At 40.9% G+C, this 19,331-nt stretch overlaps 1 protein-coding gene and 1 long non-coding RNA gene across 2 annotated transcripts; one reads left to right on the top strand and one right to left on the bottom strand.

The window, feature by feature from the left end:
- Positions 1-8: 8 nt before the first annotated feature.
- Positions 9-15,558, bottom strand: LOC143494161 (uncharacterized; the record flags this gene model as incomplete). Its single annotated transcript, XM_076992252.1, has 2 exons — positions 14,080-15,558; positions 9-1,035 (listed from the first exon to the last, which is right to left on the bottom strand). Coding segments are annotated over exons 1-2 (2,424 nt in total), but the record flags the coding sequence as incomplete, so codon positions are not given.
- Positions 5,536-7,022, top strand: LOC143494162 (uncharacterized). Its single transcript, XR_013125559.1, has 3 exons — positions 5,536-5,741; positions 5,844-5,897; positions 5,986-7,022. It is a non-coding gene; the product is annotated as an uncharacterized LOC143494162 (long non-coding RNA).
- Positions 15,559-19,331: the final 3,773 nt, after the last annotated feature.

Below are 19,331 nucleotides of genomic sequence, written 5' to 3'. Positions count from 1 at the left end.
CCTGTGTGAATGCGCTTGTGCAGTTGAAGACTTCCCTGTGTTATAAAACTCTTCCCACACTCTGAGCAGTGATATGGCTTCTCTCCTGTGTGAATGCGCTGGTGTTCGTTGAGATGACTCTGTTGAGTAAAACTCTTCCCACACTCTGAGCAGTGATATGGCTTCTCTCCTGTGTGAATGCGCTGGTGCCGTTGAAGATTACTCAGTGTAGTAAAACTCTTCCCACACGCTGAGCAGTGATGTGGCTTCTCTCCTGTGTGAATGCGCTGGTGTTTTTTGAGACTACTCTGTTGAGTAAAACTCTTCCCACACTCAGAGCAGTGATATGGCTTCTCTCCTTTTTGAATGCGCTGGTGTTCGTTGAGATGACTCTGTTGAGTATAACTCTTCCCACACTCTGAGCAGTGATATGGCTTCTCTCCTGTGTGAATGTGCTGGTGCAGTTGAAGACTACTCTGTGTAGTAAAACTCTTCCCACACTCTGAGCAGTGATATGGCTTCTCTCCTGTGTGAAGGCGCTGGTGTTTGTTGAGAGAACTCTGTCTACTAAAACTCTTCCGACACTCTGAGCAGTGATATGGCTTCTCTCCTGTGTGAATGCACTGGTGTTCATTGAGAGGACTCTGTCGATTAAAACTCTTCCCACACTCTGAGCAGTAATATGGCTTCTCTCCGGCGTGAAAGCGCTGGTGTGTTTTGAGATTATTCTGTTGAGTAAAACTCTTCCCACACTCTGAGCAGTGATATGGCTTCTCTCCTGTGTGAATGCGCTGGTGTTGCTGGAGATTTCCCTGTGTAGTAAAACTCTTCCCACACTCTGAGCAGTGATATGGTTTCTCTCCTGTGTGAATGCGCTGGTGTTCGTTGCGATGACTCTGTTTAGTAAAACTCTTCCCACACTCTGAGCAGTGATATGGCTTCTCTCCTGTGTGAATGTGCTGGTGTTGCTGGAGATGACTGTGTTTAGTAAAACTCTTTCCACAATCTAAGCAGTTGTAGCTTTTCTCCTTTTCCATGTTTACTGATTTCAACAGTCTGACATACTCCTCACAGATAAATGTGTTTATGTAGGTAACGTTTACAGCATTGATTCCTATAGGAAAAAGACATTGCAAATTCATTGTGAGATGAAGATGAAACAATCATGACAAAGAACCATTTGGGCTCTGCATAATGCTAAAGACATTCATGCTAAATACCATCAGGAGACAGTGCTAGGCTTCCTTACTTAAAATGAAAACATTTGTCTATGTTGTGATACGTGTCTCTCTCTCTGTTTGGTTCAGTGCCACTCTATGTGACAGTCTATAGGGACTTTTATTTTGTATGGCTCATCAACTTTATTTTCAAAGTTGTTCTTTTCTTTCCTTTCTCTCTCATGGTGCTGCAGAGCTGCTTTGGTCTGTTGAAGCTCCTTATGAGTTCCAGCAGTGTGATTTGATCTTTTAAATTATTGTGCATCAGAGAATTAATCTATGGGCAGCACCAACATATCACAGAAAATTCACCTGTGCACACGATTACTCATCGTGCCATGTTTCCAGGTAGATTGAAGGTAAAAATGATGATGGCCTCTTTAGAAAGCACTCCTGTTAAAAGTGTGTAAAAAGTCACATGATCTACAAAGGACATATTTTGTACGTACGTATTTGTACGTGTAGTGTGATGTATTAGAAAGTTGCTGTGCATTTGTTTGAACGTCACATATGAATTTACAACTATCACATTTTGTATTTGTAAGTCACTGTTTTCATTTGAAAATCACGTTGTTTGCTTGCAAATAGTATATTTGTGGAATATGTTCTGTTTGTTTACAATGATTGGGCAGCATTATAACCCCATAGCAGAGTTACTGTCCTGTTCAGAAGGGTCTATAACCCAGTCTTTGTGCGTATAATGAGATTGGGAGATACGGTGTTAATACTGTGTAAAAGGATGTATAACCCAGCCTGTGTGTGTATAATGAGATTGAGAGATACTGTGTTAATACTGTGTTAAAGGATGTATAACCCAGCCTGTGTGTATAATGAGATTGGGAGATACTGTGTTAATACTGTGTTAAAGGATGTATAACCCAGCCTGTGTGTGTAATGAGATGAGGCTACCTGTAGGCTGTGTGTGTGCTTTAAACTGTTGCTTAATTATCTGGATTATACTGAGAAATGTATCAGTCACAGGTTTAAAATATAACTCACCTCTTCAGAAGATCTCAAATCTCTCACTGTTAAGACAACTTCTTCAACATTTTTGTTGGACTGAAAATGATTGGAATGAAATAATTAAAATTCCACACTTCACATTTATTAAAATAGAAAACATGTACATGCACACGTGGTGTAGATCTAACACATCTACTTTATTCAAACTGTTTCTCAACATAGATCTCTGTGCCATTTCATATTAAATGCCATGTCATTTTTACAGTGTATCTGTAAAAGGTGTTTGAGATCTACAGTATAGGCGAGATCTACTGCCATCTTCTAGTGAAATATAAAATAGCTTTTTTGTAAAAGGGCATTTTATACTGTGCTGGCAGGCTGCATATTGTCACCTGGTCCGAACTTTGGACATGCCTGCACTACAGCATAACTTCCTATAAACACCAACATAACGTTTTAGTAAAATGTACATTTGATCTCATATTGTCTGTCACTGATAAATAACAATGTACAAACAACTGGAGAAAATGACAGATGGGTTGAAAACTCAAATGCTGATCCCACAGATCACTACGACCTTTACCAAGACTACATGCACTCAGGGTGACAACATTAACATGCAAGCTTAAAATAATACATGTTATTCCCATCATTTATTTTATTTGCTCTGAAATATAGATACTAATTTGAAAAAGACAAAGGATCTTGCAGGGTGACTATTTACAAGACTAGATTCCTTTAAAGATCATTTTATATCGCGTGGTGGATATTTACAAAAAGAGAAACCGATTAACAATGGGAAAATAATTAGAAACCAAGTGCGTAAATTACATTTCAATGCGGGGGTGGGGAGACAATACACAGTAAACATTTTCTAAAGGAGTTCCTGAGGGGGCGTCAAAGCTTCTCCCAAATGTTGTTATTGTGCTTAGGAAAAGTACACCAGTATATATCTGTATGATTTCACCTAAACGTAAAAACACTCCAATGAATAACCAAACTAAATCAAATATTAAATCTACAGTAATAAAACCGCATAATATAACTAGATAAGCTTTTATCTTTGTAACAGGAACCACTGGGCTACTAAACAAAAGATCCAAATATAATTATATTCGTATAGTATCAAATAAGTAGCTACGTTATCTGGCTGGGTTAGTTAGCGCTACAACATCCATTATAAAAACACTTTAACACACTGAATTTTCCACCAACTTAGTCAAGACACGAGATTCAACCGTGAGGTATCGGAACGAACAAAATAGTGTGGTTAAGATGTGGTTAAAAGGTGTTAGTGGTACGTATTACTAAGTTAAGTACTTACAGGTCAACCAGTAGTCCAACACTTCCAAACACCAACACGACAATAGGCGCAACTCCACTAAACGCCCGATGCTGATATTGAGAATAAGGAAACCTGTGGTCTGTAATGTCCGATGGTGATGGTAGGTAGAGGTGGGCGGATCGATCCAAATATCGATACCAACGCTGCTATTGATTTGGAGCAATACTCGTGTAAAAAGATTGAAGCCTGGTTTATACTCGACGCGCCGGTCCGCGCGGCGAAAATGACGTAATCGCTGTGGCTCCGCCCGTGCGCGAGGGCCTCGCGCGCTGTCGCGGCGCGAGGTCGTGCACCTCTCGAATTTTGTAACTTCGCGCGCGCGCCGCGCTTCAGCGCGATGGACAAAGTCATGTTTGCAGGGTTCATACACCTATACAAGGTGGAATTAAAGCACTTGTACGTCACTTTAAAGGTCCATTTCAATATTTCCCAGCACGTTAAACTTAATTAAGTTAAATATTTATACATATACTCGAAATGAATCGAAATAATTCGCTTTTTTATCACATTAGTTTATGGTTGTTTATTTTCAAAACGCCCAATCTTAACGTCTTCACGTTCTCTCATGTTTCGCCCTGGAATTACAAGAGGCTCGTATTTGTTAACGTATCGTTTCGGACAACACTGCAAAGCCAAATTTACGTTTGATGCCTGATGTGTTTAAATACGGTCTCTGGTCAGGTAAAAATGTTCTTTCCCCGGTTTTGCAGGGGGTTTTTTATTCTCCACTGCCACCTATCGCCACCTATCGTTTCGGAGAACACTGCAGCGACGCTCGCGACGTTCGCGAAAGTATAAACGCCTACACCGCTCGCGCAGGGTCGCGCGAGGTGGGCGGAGCCGCGCGCTACGGTCGCTCGCGAAAGTATAAACCAGGCTTAATACTCAATCTTTTTAACTCTCCCGCACACACCGACTGCTGCTGCGTACGTGGATTCATCAAAGTCTCTTCTCTGTCTGTAAGAGCAGCGTTGCCAACAAGTTTCCGCAAAAGTCCAGGGGGTGGAGCTAGATCTAGATCCAACTCCTCCCACCGTCCATAGTTTCTTTTGGTCGGTCCAGGGGGCGGAGCTGCATCTAATCCAACTACTCCTACGTGTCGCTTACGTTTTCCGACCAGGAAATATAAATCCAATAAATTCACCCTTAAGACTGCTACCGTTTAGAGATCAAAATGTTCTTTAAATGTTATTTAAATAACATAATACACGTTTTTTAAGTTTACAAGAAAACGTAAAAGTTGCCAACGCCTCAGTAAGGAAAGACGCTATTGGCTATCCTAAAAGTCACAAAATGGCGTCATCGCCTACTTTGCATAATACCTGTTTTTGAAGCTGTAAAATAATAACGTTGTGGGAGAGAAAAATATATATATACTATAAATATGTTAGAGTGACTGATTGAGACTGTGTGAGTTAAATTCAGTGATTTATTTTAATTCGTTTATTTCATGCTAGTTGCCATTTTGATAAATTCCTGCACGAAAACGAGGCTGTGGTGGGAAGAATCCCGGAAGTGTCGTGCGGAGCTGCAGGAGCGGTGCAGCTAGTTCAGTGCTGCTGTGGCATATTGTTGTGTGGCAGCTGTAATTTAGTGATGGGAAGATGATACCTCAAGGAGTGTATCCACACACTACACAAACTGTGTTGACACTGTATTGACACTGTGTTGGTCATTGTTGTGTGGCAGGCTGTAATTTAGTGATGGGAAGATGATACCTCAAGGAGTATATCCACACACTACACAAACTGTGTTGACACTGTATTGACATTGTGTTGGTCATAGCTAGCTAGCAAATGCAAAATAATAATAAAAAAAACATTAAATAGTGTCTAAGTTAGCACTAGCTTACCCTGATAATAATCTCCAGACAATGATACGGGTAATGGCAGATAATGATACAGATAATAATCTTCAAAAAAATCTGTTTAAGAAGGTTAATAACTAGTTTGTACGTAGGACAGCAATCTAACCTAGAATGGATAACTTGGCTAGCCGTGGCATACAGACTGTGGGTTTTCAACCATAACAAATTGGAAGATCGATATATGCTTGCTGTTTGTTCATGTTACCATGTATCTCATTTCAGATTACAGATTACAGAAAAGTGTGCTCCAAACACTTTTCAAAGGACTGCATAGTAAGATCGCTTACTGGATTAAACAAACTGAAAACCGGCAGTGTGCCTACCTTGTTTACATGGTGTCAACCAGAAGGACAATAGAACGCATCCAGAGGTAAAGGTCACCCAAAATTAGTTAAATCATTTGTGTTCCAGCTTGAAGAATATAAAAAATAAAAATGACTGGCCTTAATTCCCAATTCTAATGTGTGTGCAGGGACCCTGTTTGTATCACTAGGATAAGAGCAACATCATCAGAAGGGGAACCAATGTAAGTACATGCAGTTTTAAGACTTACACAGATGGGAGCTACTGCGATCACTTTATTCATAATTTATTTATGTTTGTCAATATTTTAGTTCAACTTGTGACTTTTATGAGGAAAAGGAAGAATTGCACATTACAAATCTGCATGAGAAAGAAATGTGAGTTACCAGAGACGTACAGAGCTGCAAATGATGAATTAATTTGTCAATGAATGTATTACTCATTACAATATTTGATTTGAAAGGTTATTGGAATATTTGAAACATTTTATCTTTATTATGTAAACAAAATAATGGTCTAAGCCCATAACGAGTTGATCCAGTGCATGAAGTAAAGTCTGGTAATCCATAACACTATTATCAAAGCACTTTAATGTATTGCAAGCAACAGTCAGCAGGGTTTGTATAACATGGTGCAATTACCTGTACTCTATGCTTGGTACGTTACCAATATGGCCAAGTAGAGAGTCTGTAGATGAACTGATCCCACCCTCCTTTAAACAGACATTCCCCAAAGCATGAGTGATACTAGACTGTACAGAGATCTACATCCAAACTGCAAGCTCAAAGGTTCTCAACACTGTCACATACTCCCATTATAAAGGTTCCACCACACTAAAGTCACTGATTGGTATTAATCCTTTAGGGTCAATTAGTCTAGTCAGCAAGCTGTACACAGGCTTCATCTCAGATAAAGAAATTACCACAGAGTCTGGCATTCTGAGCCTAATTGAACCAGGAGATGAAGTAATTGCAGATAAAGGGTTTCTTATCAAAGACCTCCTCAGTAACATTCGTGTGAAACTTGTAATTCTTACATTCTTGGGGCCATGTGGCAATTTAGTAAAGAAAGAAATTACATACACGCAAGAAATTGCTCGGAGTTCTGCCCCTTTCCCTGTGTGGTTCAGTTAACCAGCTGTGTTTGTGCTCTACTTACCCATTTTCAGGGACCTCTTTTTTAATTATGAGGTAACATATTCAAAGTGTATTATTAAATGTTAACATGCATAGTACAACCATGAAGTATATTTTACAAATTCAGTATTATTTTTATTGGCCATACTGGACTTTGAATTGCTGGAAAATTATTCTTCCACTGAGTAACAAACCTTCAAACATTTATTCAGCTCAACTTTTATTGATGTGCATTTTTTTGTTAATAATGAAATTAATGTAACACATTTTTGCTCATTGTGAACCAATAAAAACAATGTACTAATTTTCTAAAAATCATTCTTAGTTTTTTTTATGGTTCTGACATTTTTATGGTCATGACATTCTCTCACTTTTTAAAATCAATTCTTAAAACTGTCATATTACAGAAACATTTACCTATTAACAGTAGTTTTCTTAAGGAACAATGCCAAATTTATGTGTGCTTCCTTCCTTTATAGTCTCCTTATCTGCACAGGCCAGGCAGAAAATATTCAAAGAAGAACATATCCAGTTTAGTTTTCATAGACTCTGATATCTTGCCATCAGAGTGGATCTGCTCCAGGTGATTGTCTTTGGTACAGTGAACAAAAAGATCACACCACTTCATTCCAGTGATGCCCATCTGCCCCATTACCTGGTAATAGTAGTCATGGTTGCATTAACGTCCTGCTCAACCGTTTGGTAGACTACATTTTGAGTCACTGTTTCTTTTAGAGTTCGTGTTGAATTTAGCTCAACCTGATTGTGCCATCTCTACCAATCGGTAGACATATGTTATACTAAAAAAAATCCACCAGAGGTCACTGTGGCTGTTAATAATGGGCGCTTTTAGCTATCGTCCATAGAGAAAAGTACCAACAAGTAAATCACACTTCAGATGAGGATCGATTTTGGTGGAATTTTCCAAGGTAAGCATATTTGTAAGTAATATTATAGTTTTAGAGGCTTTGAAGAACAGAATTATGTAACATTATACAATAAAGAAAAGTCTTATATGGGTAAAATAATTTTTGAAAAACATGCGTTACCATATGGTTGATTTGTCCGTTTATGGTAAAATTAACAATGCTAATTGCTGATTGCTAGACCTTATTAGCATTACCTCAAATACTGAAGATCTAGAATAAATATGTGGAAATACTACTAGTAATAGTATGGTATGAATTTACATATGTAGAATACTAACAAAGTACTGCAGATATATATGTATAATGTGTAAGATTACTTGATTTTTAATGGTAGCTATGCTAACCGAATAATATTACTGTAAATACAGTAGATCTAGAGTGAATATGTGGATATAGTACTACTAATGGTAATAAGTGAGATAAGTGGTATACCAACATATTACTAGACATATTACATATAACTACTGAGACTATATTATTTCTAACTTATTTTGTGTTTTGTTGTATAAATAACAGATGGACACTAAAACCTTTTATGGTGCACGACCACGGACCGTTCTGGCTTTTATACCAGAAAATCCTCAAGACTTTGATATTGATTTAAGTGATGAAGATGACCAAATAGGAGATCCTGATTATGCACCTATGCAAGCAGAAGATGCTGGGGGAACATCTTTTGAATCTTTAGATGAGGACGATTTTCCCTCAACAAGCTCTTCTAAACCGCCACTCCAGAAGAAGAAGAGAAAAGGGAAAAACACCCTAAAAACAGTTTCAGTGGAAGAGCCAGAAGACAATGGTGAGTCTTCTTCATCCCCATCCCTAAACAAAGGCAGGGAGAAAATCTGGAAACATGAGGACATTGAGGCTTTCCAGGTTCCTGATTCAAGGTTCGAGCCCCCTGATGCTCTAAAGACGCCCTACCAGTATTTCAAAACTCTCTTCACTGACAAGATGATTGAACATATTGCTCAACAGACCAATCTGTACTCTGCCCAAGAGCTGGGAGATCCAATCAAGACTAGCCCAAAAGAAATTGAAGAGTTCTTGGCAGTACTACTATTCATGGGTGTATTCAGCTTCCCATCTATTGAGGACTACTGGCATCATGAGTCACGTTTCAGTGTGATAGCTGATATCATGACAAGGAGAAGATTTAGGCTGTTACGTCAGTTCATTCATTTTAATGATAATCAGCAATGGAATGACAGTCCTGACCGATTTTTCAAAATCCGGCCGCTTTTTGAGATGCTTCGTGAACAGTGTCTCCTCATCCCATCTACGTACAAACACAGCATTGATGAAGTCATGGTGGCATATAAAGGTACAAGGGCTGGCACTCTCCGCCAGTATATTCCCAACAAACCAGACAAGTGGGGCTTTAAATTGTTCTGCAGGGCCAGTTCATCTGGGATCATCCATGACCTACTGCTCTACCAAGGGGCATCCACATTTTTCAACACTGTCCTCAGTGAGCAGGAGCAGGAGCTACCTCTAGGAGCCAAACTGGTGATGGTGTTGTGCAAAACCATAGTGCAACCACGACTGTCAGTTGTCTTCTGTGACAACTATTTCACCAGTCTTACCTTGATCCAGAACCTGCATGCAAACTTGGGTGTCAAGTTCATTGGGACTGTACGATCAAACCGCATAAGTGGGATACCTTTGATAACAGACCAGCAGCTGAAGAAGAAAGGACGTGGAGGTTTTGATTACAGGGCTTCTGATGGAGTGATCACAGTGAAATGGCTTGACAACAAATGTGTCAATCTTCTCAGCAATGCCTGTGGGATCACACCTCTTTCATCTGTCAAACGATGGAGCAAAGTTCACAGAGCAAAGATTGCTGTCCCTTGCCCATCGCTTATTCATGCCTACAACCAACATATGGGAGGCATTGATCTTTCTGACATGCTGGTACACATGTACAAGACCCCTGCAAAGTCACGGCGATGGTACTTCCCCCTGTTTGGATACATCATTGACCTGTGCATCTCAAATTCCTGGCTGGTCTACAAGAGAGACTGTGAGGTACTGAAAGAGAAACCAATGCCTCTCAAAAGATTCCGGCTGGCAGTTGCTCACACATTGAAGCAAGTCAACAAGACCACATCCAAGGCTGGCCGACCACCATCCTGCTCTCCACCACTGATGATGAGAAAACGCTACATCCCACGACCCTCAGAACAACCAGATGTGCGCCATGACCACTGTGGACACATGCCACTCCATAGTGACAAGCGTGGACGGTGCAGTCTATGTCCAAAGGGTGTATCGAGATGGAAGTGTGAGAAGTGCAATGTTTTTTTGTGTCTAAATGGAAACCAGCAATGCTTCACAGCATACCACCGATAAGCTGACAGAAATGCAGAAAAAAACATTGCTGCTATTGCACCACAGCTCATATGATTGTCTATTTTATTTAAAATTGTCTATTTTAAATGTTACACAAGTTAAAAATGTACCATGATATTGCATTTCCAAAAAGTTTTTATGTTGCTTGTGTTCTGGTTTTTACCATAAACTGCCATCTCAACCGTTTGGTAGAGGCATATTTTTAAAAAACTGTAAGGTCTGTGAAAAAGAATGAAATGTTGTTTTTATTACTGCCCCCAAACATACATAAAAACACACAAAAAAAAATTTCCATTGATTTTTTTCTTGGTGTGGACATTAAAGGGTTAAGAGCAAAAGTGCCATCTGGGCCAGCAGACAGGTAACTGCACTCAACAAAAGTGTCCACATTTGGACACTTTATCTCCAGAAGCCCCTGAAGAAGCCCAGAATTGTCAACCACCTTACGATCAGGTGAGGCACCTAAATGGGGGGGATGAGGATTTATGATGAAGCCACAAGGGCATGTGTGATTACCTGTTACTTGTTCATACTCTGAAGCCACAATGGGTTCCACCTCTAGGCCCCTTTTCATTGCCAGGGTCTGCACAGGCATTTCCTGTCTTTGCATATTTGTCACTAAGCAGTCAAAGTCTGCAATTCTAGAAACAATCTTTTTGAAAACAGATGAGGTCAGACGCTGGGAGTGGACACTGTGCCAGGTCTTGTTTGTGCTCTGGTCCCTTGTTTCCATCTCCAGTAACTGTGCATCAGAGAGGGTGACAGTCATGCCACAGTAGTAGTTATACTCTCATTTTCATTTAAAGCAGTGGTGTAATTACATGGCTGTGGTGGCAGAGGAAACAGTGGGTGAGGGTCAGTGATTGTAGTGGTGGGAAGGTTGCAGGGTTGCCAACTTTTGACGTTCGCTTTGAGTGAGATTTTAACCTGGAGGAGGTGGCGAGTGTAAAATTGTTGGGGGGGTGGCAAACTTAAGTTGTTGAGCGGGGATGGGGGGGGGGGGGGGGTGAACGTAAAATGGACACAAATCGTGATCTGTCGATCACCGGTGGTTGGCATCAGAGCGAACTAGTAACTCATTGAATCATATATGTGGATCAGAGGTAAATAAACTGGATTTTTTTTTCGGCGTGAGATATCGGAAGTGTGGCATGAGAGCGTGTGAAAACGGTCAAATGCGTGTGTCTCATGCTCAATGCGTGAGAGTTGGCAACCCTGAGGTTGTGGGATTGGCAAGTCAAAAGTGATCCACAGGGCAGGTCTCCAAACTCTGTTGCAACTTTATCCACTGGATGTCTGGCTGATGCTTGAAGTAGCTGGACCATTTGAGACGTGCTTCCAATAGCAGAAAGGTTCTCTGTAAGGACATGAGCAAACTGATCACTTGGAAGAGGGGCTGGAATGGGGCAATAGAGGTTAGGAATGATACCATCACAGCATCTTTTATATTTCTTCAGAAGTTGAGTTGTTGTGGGTGGCTTTAATTTTGACACCGTCACTGTATTAACAGGTTTTGGGCTTAAACCTAATGCACGTGGTGGAATGTGCCAAGTCTGTGGCAGTGAGGTGTTACTAACAGTAGGAGGGACAGATTTACAGTCTAGCTTCAAAACATGATTGCAGGATGGCAGCCACGGTGACGAGCTCCTCCGTGTTGTGTTTGTTTTTGTTAATTAATGTTGTCTATTGTATGTCAAACTCGGTCAGCTGGAACAGAGAACAGTTACTAACCATCAGGGACAACATTTCTCCTGACTTTATGGCGGAATTTATTCAAGTACCTTCAGAATGTGTGGAAATCTTAACAATGGCCGCGCTGATGCTGCTGGGACTAGCAAGGAGACGCTGGAGGTGCAGACGAAGGGTCAGACGTGCGGGCTCGCTCGTACGTCTCAGGCTGCGCGGGCCTCGCACACCTCTACCATCATTATTCCTCTCCAACCTCCCATCTCTCAGCAACAAAACTGAGGAACTACTCCTGCTCCACCGGACCAACAAGGAGTTCTCCTCTGCTTCTGCCCTCTGCTTCACGGAGACCTGGCTGAACGAGCTGATCCCGGACAGCGGGCTGGACGTACCGGGCTTCCAGCTGCTGAGAGCGGACAGAGACATGGAGCGGAGCGGGAAGAGCAGGGGAGGAGGAATCTGCTTCTACATCTACGAGCGCTGGTGTAAATACACTACAGTACTGTTAACATCATGCTCTCCTCATCTGGAGTCTCTCTTCATTTACTGTCGGCCGTTTTACTCTCTCAGAGAATTCAGCTCCTTCATTCTGGTCAGCGTGTACATTACGCCGAGCGCGTGCACCAGCGACGCGCAGAGACAGCTGGCCGAACAGATAATGGAACTAGAGAGAGATCATCCAGACTCATCTGAACAGATAATGGAACTAGAGAGAGATCATCCAGACTCATCCGAACAGATAATGGAACTAGAGAGAGATCATCCAGACTCATCTGAACAGATAATGGAACTAGAGAGAGATCATCCAGACTCATCTGAACAGATAATGGAACTAGAGAGAGATCATCCAGACTCACCTGAACAGATAATGGAACTAGAGAGAGATCATCCAGACTCATCTGAACAGATAATGGAACTAGAGAGAGATCATCCAGACTCATCTGAACAGATAATGGAACTAGAGAGAGATCATCCAGACTGGCTGCTGATCACCCTGGGGGACTTTAACAGCGCTAACCTCACGAAGGAGATGCCCAAGTACAGGCAACACATCGCGTGCGCTACACGTGAAGGCAACACGCTGGACAAATGCTACACAAGCATCAAGAATGCCTATCACGCTGTTGTGCGCGCCGCTCTCAGGCTCTCCGATCACAGCCTCGTTCACCTCATTCCCACGTACCGGCAGAAACTCAAAACCAACAAGCCGGCTGGTACAAAGACAATACATATATAGGCAAACAAACGACCCTCAGGTGAGACGGATCACGGGCTCCGCCCACCTGAGGGACGCACATGACGTCACCAAACAACAACAACAACAGCCGCTGTGGACGGAGGCGGCCGGTAGGGGGCCGCCTCACCGTGACAAAAACTACAGCTGTAACGGGTAGAGTTAACAAATAAAGAGATAAACTCATAAATTTGACTTTCAATATCAGAATTGTGATCGTAATTAAAACTTATCTATATTTAGTTTTAGCCAGGTGAAAGAAAAGGGCTTTATGCAGGGTTTTGTTAAAATTTTACCTAAATTGAAAAATTCCCAGACTGCTTATAAATTTTTTTTTAATTTAAGTTTTACATATCACAACATCGGCAATATTCTCACCTTTAATTTAAGCCATATTTTATAAAAATCGAATAAGAAATAAGGGCGCTAGGACTGTTTTTGTGACAGATGGATGTACATCCCACATAGGAACTACACTGCTTTGCTGACATGACTCAATGCATAGTAATGGCTCCGAGGGCGACGCATTGCTAGCTATAGCGGCAACAGGCGATGTCCAATCCAGTAATATAGATCAATGTTCTCACTTTAAAGAAAAATACACGTTTACATTTTATACTTTCAGTTTATTAAGTGTGAGCACTTTTTAAATAAAAATGCATTTGGTAGCAACAGCTTTTAGGTGAATTCTTAATTATTTCAATCATAATAATAATGCACTGGTTAGTGTCCCAGTAGGAGTCCACTGTTGCAGATATAGACACTTCAAAATGCCCTCTGTTTATTGTCCTGGATTACCTTTCTTGAAGGTAGATTTATGATTACCCTTTTCACCAGTCTTCCAGCCATCAGTAACTACCAACTACCAGTAACTATTTGCTGATTAATATCGATATAATACTAGTTTTAACATGTTGCTCCTGTACACAGTCAGGAAACAGCTCAAATACATTTTTAATAACACTAAACCCCAAATTGGATTGAATCGATTAAATCAGATTAAATCGAAATAAATCAATTCTTAATCTTCAGAATCGGATCGATTCTTGGAATTGGAATCAATACCCAGCCCTATTAGTAAAACTCTTCCCACACTCTGAGCAGTGAAATGGCTTCTCTCCTGTGTGAATGTGCTGGTGTTCATGGAGATGACTGTGTTTAATAAAACTCTTCCCACACTCTGAGCAGTAATATGGCTTCTCTCCTGTGTGAATGCGCTGGTGTGTTTTGAGACTATTCTGTTGAGTAAAACTCTTCTGGTGTTGCTGGAGACTTCTCTGTGTAGTAAAACTTTTCCCACACTCTGAGCAGTGATATGGCTTCTCTCCTGTGTGAATGCGCTGGTGTTCGTTGAGATGACTCTGTTTAGTAAAACTCTTCCCACACTCTGAGCAGTGATATGGCTTCTCTCCTGTGTGAATGTGCTGGTGTACATTGAGATGACTCTGTGTAGTAAAACTCTTCCCACACTCTGAGCAGAGATATGGTTTCTCTCCTGTGTGAACGCGCTGGTGTTGCTGGAGATTTCCCTGTGTAGTAAAACTCTTCCCACACTCTGAGCAGAGATATGGTTTCTCTCCTGTGTGAATGCGCTGGTGTATGTTGAGATGACTCTGTGTAGGAAAACTCTTCCCGCACTCTGAGCAGTGATATCTGTTCTCTCCTGTGTGAATGCGCTGGTGTACGTTGAGATGACTCTGTTTAGTAAAACTCTTCCCACACTCTGAGCAGTGATATGGCTTCTCTCCTGTGTGAATGCGCTGGTGCAGTTGAAGACTTCCCTGTGTAGTAAAACTCTTCCCACACTCTGAGCAGTGATATGGCTTTTCTCCTGTGTGAATGCGCTGGTGCAGTTGAAGACTTCTCTGTGTAGTAAAACTCTTCCCACACTCTGAGCAGTAATATGGCTTCTCTCCTGTGTGAATGCGCTGGTGTGTTTTGAGACTATTCTGTTGAGTAAAACTCTTCCCACACTCTGAGCAGTGATATGGCTTCTCTCCTGTGTGAATGCGCTGGTGTTTCTGGAGATTTCCCTGTGTAGTAAAACTTTTCCCACACTCTGAGCAGTGATATGGTTTCTCTCCTGTGTGAATGCGCTGGTGTACGTTGAGATGACTCTGTGTGGTAAAACTCTTCCCACACTCTGAGCAGTGATATGGCTTATCTCCTGTGTGAATGCGCTGGTGCCGTTGAAGACTTCTCTGTGTAGTAAAACTCTTCCCACACTCTGAGCAGTAATATGGCTTCTCTCCTGTGTGAATGCGCTGGTGTTTCTGGAGATCACTTTGTTTAGTAAAATTCTTCCCACACTCTAAGCAGTTGTAGCTTTTCTCCTTTTCCATGTTTACTGATTTCAGCAGTCTGACATACTCCTCACAGATAAATGTGTTTATGTAGGTAAAGTTTACCTGTTGAGGAAAGTGGATAGCATTAATTCCTAGAGGAAAAAGACATTGTTTCATCTTCTTCTCACAATGAATTTGCAATCATGACAAAGAACCATTTGGGCTCTGCATAATGCTAAAGACATTAATTCTAAAGACATTCATGTTAAAGACCATCAGGAGACAGTGCTAGGCTTCCTTACTTCACTAAAATGAAAACATTTGTCTATGTTGTGATTACGTGTCTCTCTCTGTTTTGTTCAGTGTCACTCTATGTGCCAGTCCATAGGGACTTTTATTTTGTAGGGTTCATCAACTTTATTTTCAAAGTTGTTCTTTTCCTTACTTTCTCTCTCATGGTGCTGCAGAGCTGCTTTGGTCTGTTGAAGCTCCTTATGAGTTCCAGCAGTGTGATTTGATCTTTTAAATTATTGTGCATCAGAGAATTAATCTATGGGCAGCACCAACATATCACAGAAAATTCACCTGTGCACACGATTACTCATTGTGCCATGTTTCCAGGTAGATTGAAGGTAAAAATGATGTTGGCCTCTTTAGAAAGCACTCCTGTTAAAAGTGTGCAAAAAGTCACATGATCCACAAAGGACATATTTTGTACGTACTGTTGAGATTTACATTTTAATCCCTTCATATATTGTTTACATTACAGTATTGATCAAGCAGCTTATCATAATCCATATATAATTTGACCAGTCTTAAAGTATTAATTAAACTTCTAAGATTAATCACTTTATGTTTTGCTTACAGTATAGTATTAATCAAATAGCTAATTATCAAGTGTGTCTGAGAAAAGGCCTGTATGCTCTGTCCCATATTCCAAGTGCCTGTCGTTTTCTAAAATAACAGGATGCTTAAGAAGAAGAATAAGAAAGTATATCAGTTTGACAGGACCAGGAAGCGAAGGCCTCTCTCCCACTCTTAGTAAGGAAACATCTGTATGTTTAACGTATGTGATCTACGTGCAACTCCTATGTATGGAGCCACTAGCACATCTGTGAAAATCATAATTGGCAAAAGTCATTGTAAGATTTAGGGAAAAAACAAGATGAGCTCAGCGGATTGTGAATGTCTTAGACAATCAGCCTTTGTCTAACAGGCTAGGTTAGGGAAAGTCCAAAAGAAACGGGGGGGCTTATACCCAGGCCACACTATATAGAACAGGAGGAAAATGGGTCAGGCAGAGACCTGCGCACAGAGCCATAGGGTAGAGTAGATAGGCTTGTGTGTGTTCTCTCCAGAGCGCTCTGTATTTTTGTATACATTTAATAAAAGGATAAAGACAAGACTGGTAATGTTTTCTCTTGCAATCAACGAGCATGCTGTGCTAGGTGAAAGAGGATCAAAGCACGACAGTACGTATTTGTACGTGTAGTGTGACGTATTAGAAAGTTGCTGTGCATTTGCTTGAACGTCACATATGAATTTACAATCGCATTTTGTATTTGTAAGTCACTGTTTTCGTTTGAAAATAACGTTGTTTGCTTGCAAATAGAATATTTGTGGAATATGTTCTACAGTGTAGCTCCAGTTAAAACAAAATTAATTAGGGAGAAAAAGCTTGCAGCATGGTATGACGACCACACTCGTCTTCTAAAACAGGCAGCTCGAGCAGCGGAGCGCAAATGGAGATCCACCTCACTAGAAGTGTTTAGAATCGCATGGAAAGACGCCGTAGTCAAATATAAACATGCCGTTTATAAACTCGACAATAGAAATCAACAAAAATAACCCTAGATTTCTCTTCGCGACTGTATCAAAACTAACAAGAAATATCAATGACACTAGTTCTAATACGGCACTTACACACACTTGTGATGAATTTTTAAACTTTTTTAGTAATAACATAGATATTATCCGACTACAGAGTCATAATAGGCCTACATCACAGCCTAACCTCCAATCCAACCCCAGTAGTATAGGTATTAGTAACTACGCATCCGAAAATATTACTGAGCTAAATGTCTTCGATCCTATATCACAAAAAGAGCTCACAACACTAATTCGTTCGTCTGAGCCTACATCATGTATATTAGACCCAGTTCCAACCCGTCTATTCAAAGACCTACTCCCAACTATTACAGGGCCCTTGCTTAATATGATTAACAGTTCCCTTAACCTAGGATATGTGCCCAAACAATTAAAATGCGCCGTAATTAGACCCTTGATTAAAAAACAGAATCTCGATCCGCAGATTCTAACCAACTATAGACCAATTTCTAATCTCCCATTTATCTCTAAAATTCTAGAAAAAAAGCAGTTTACATTCAGTTATACCATTATCTCCAATCAAATAGTATCCATGAAAAGTTCCAATCAGGATTTAGACCGAACCACAGCACTGTACGTAAAACAGTACGTAAACGTAAAAACACTCCAATGAATAACCAAACTAAATCAAATGTATGTAACATTACAATACATCCACTATAACAGCATAAAATCAATTAATTCGTACATTAAAGCTACAGTAATAAAACCGTACAACATAACTAGCATATAAGCTTTTATCTTTGTAACAGGAACCACTGAGCTACTAAACAAAATAACCAAATATAATTATATTCGTATAGTATCAAATAAGTAGCTACGTTATCTGGCTGGGTTAGTTAGCGCTACAACATCCATTATAAAAACACTTTAACACATTGAATTTTCCACCAACTTAGTCAAGACACGAGATTCAACCGTGAGGTAACGGAACGAACAAAATAGTGTGGTTAAGATGTGGTTAAAAGGTGTTAGTGGTACGTATTACTAAGTTAAGTACTTACAGGTCAACCAGTAGTCCAACACTTCCAAACACCAACACGACAATAAGCGCAACTCCACTAAACGCCCGATGCTGATATTGAGAATAAGGAAACCTGTGGTCTGTAATGTCCGACGGTGATGGTAGGTAGAGGTGGGCGGATCGATCCAAATATCGATACCAACGCTGCTATTGATTTGGAGCAATACTCGTGTGAAAAGATTAATACTCAATCTTTTTAACTCTCCCGCACGCACCGACTGCTGCGTACGTGGATTCATCAAAGTCTCTTCTCTGTTTGTAAGAGCAGCGTTGCCAACAAGTTTCCGCAAAAGTCCAGGGGGTGGAGCTAGATCTAGATCCAACTCCTCCCACCGTCCATAGTTTCTTTTGGTCGGTCCAGGGGCCGGAGCTGCATCTAATCCAACTCCTCCTACGTGTCGCTTACGTTTTCCGACCAGGAAATAGAAATCCAATAAATTCACCCTTAAGACTGCTACCGTTTAGAGATCAAAATGTTCTTTAAATGTTATTTAAATAACACAATACACGTTTTTTTAAGTTTACAAGAAAACGTCAAAGTTGCCAACGCCTCAGTAAGGAAAGACGCTATTGGCTGTCCTAAAAGTCACAAAATGGCGTCATCGTCTAATTTGCATAAAACCTGTTTTTGCTGTAAAATAATAACGTTGTGGGAGAGAAAAAAAATGATAAAAATACCCTAAATATGTTAGAGTGACTGACGGAGACTGTGTGAGTTAAATTCAGTGATTTATTTTGTATTACACTGAAGACGCATTTATATTTACATCCGGCTCTGTAAATACGGGGCGGGGTCAATCAGCGGCGGCTTTGGGCATGCGCAGTTCATTTGCAGCGTGGACGTGGAGCGGTGCGGGTCTGCTCTGACTGTCAGACTGCATTGTGAGTGTTGTGGGCGGGGCTCACGGCAGCACCCGCTGCTCGCTGAGGACAGTAACTGAAGACCATGTGTGTTCATCTCCGAATCTACAAAAGTCTCCAGTAACACCACAAAAAGTCGCTAGATTTGTCGCTACTCTTAAAATAGTCACACAGCACGGAGCAGCGCACCCGCCCCTCTCGTCTTTAGTCTTTACACCGTCACGTTGCTCAGCAACCATGCAGGTAGGCTCCGCATGGCC

This window comes from Brachyhypopomus gauderio, unplaced genomic scaffold, assembly GCF_052324685.1.
Source record: "Brachyhypopomus gauderio isolate BG-103 unplaced genomic scaffold, BGAUD_0.2 sc91, whole genome shotgun sequence".
Lineage (NCBI taxonomy): Eukaryota > Metazoa > Chordata > Actinopteri > Gymnotiformes > Hypopomidae > Brachyhypopomus > Brachyhypopomus gauderio.
Note: the sequence above shows the minus strand (reverse complement) of the source record. Positions and strands in the feature narration are given on the sequence as shown.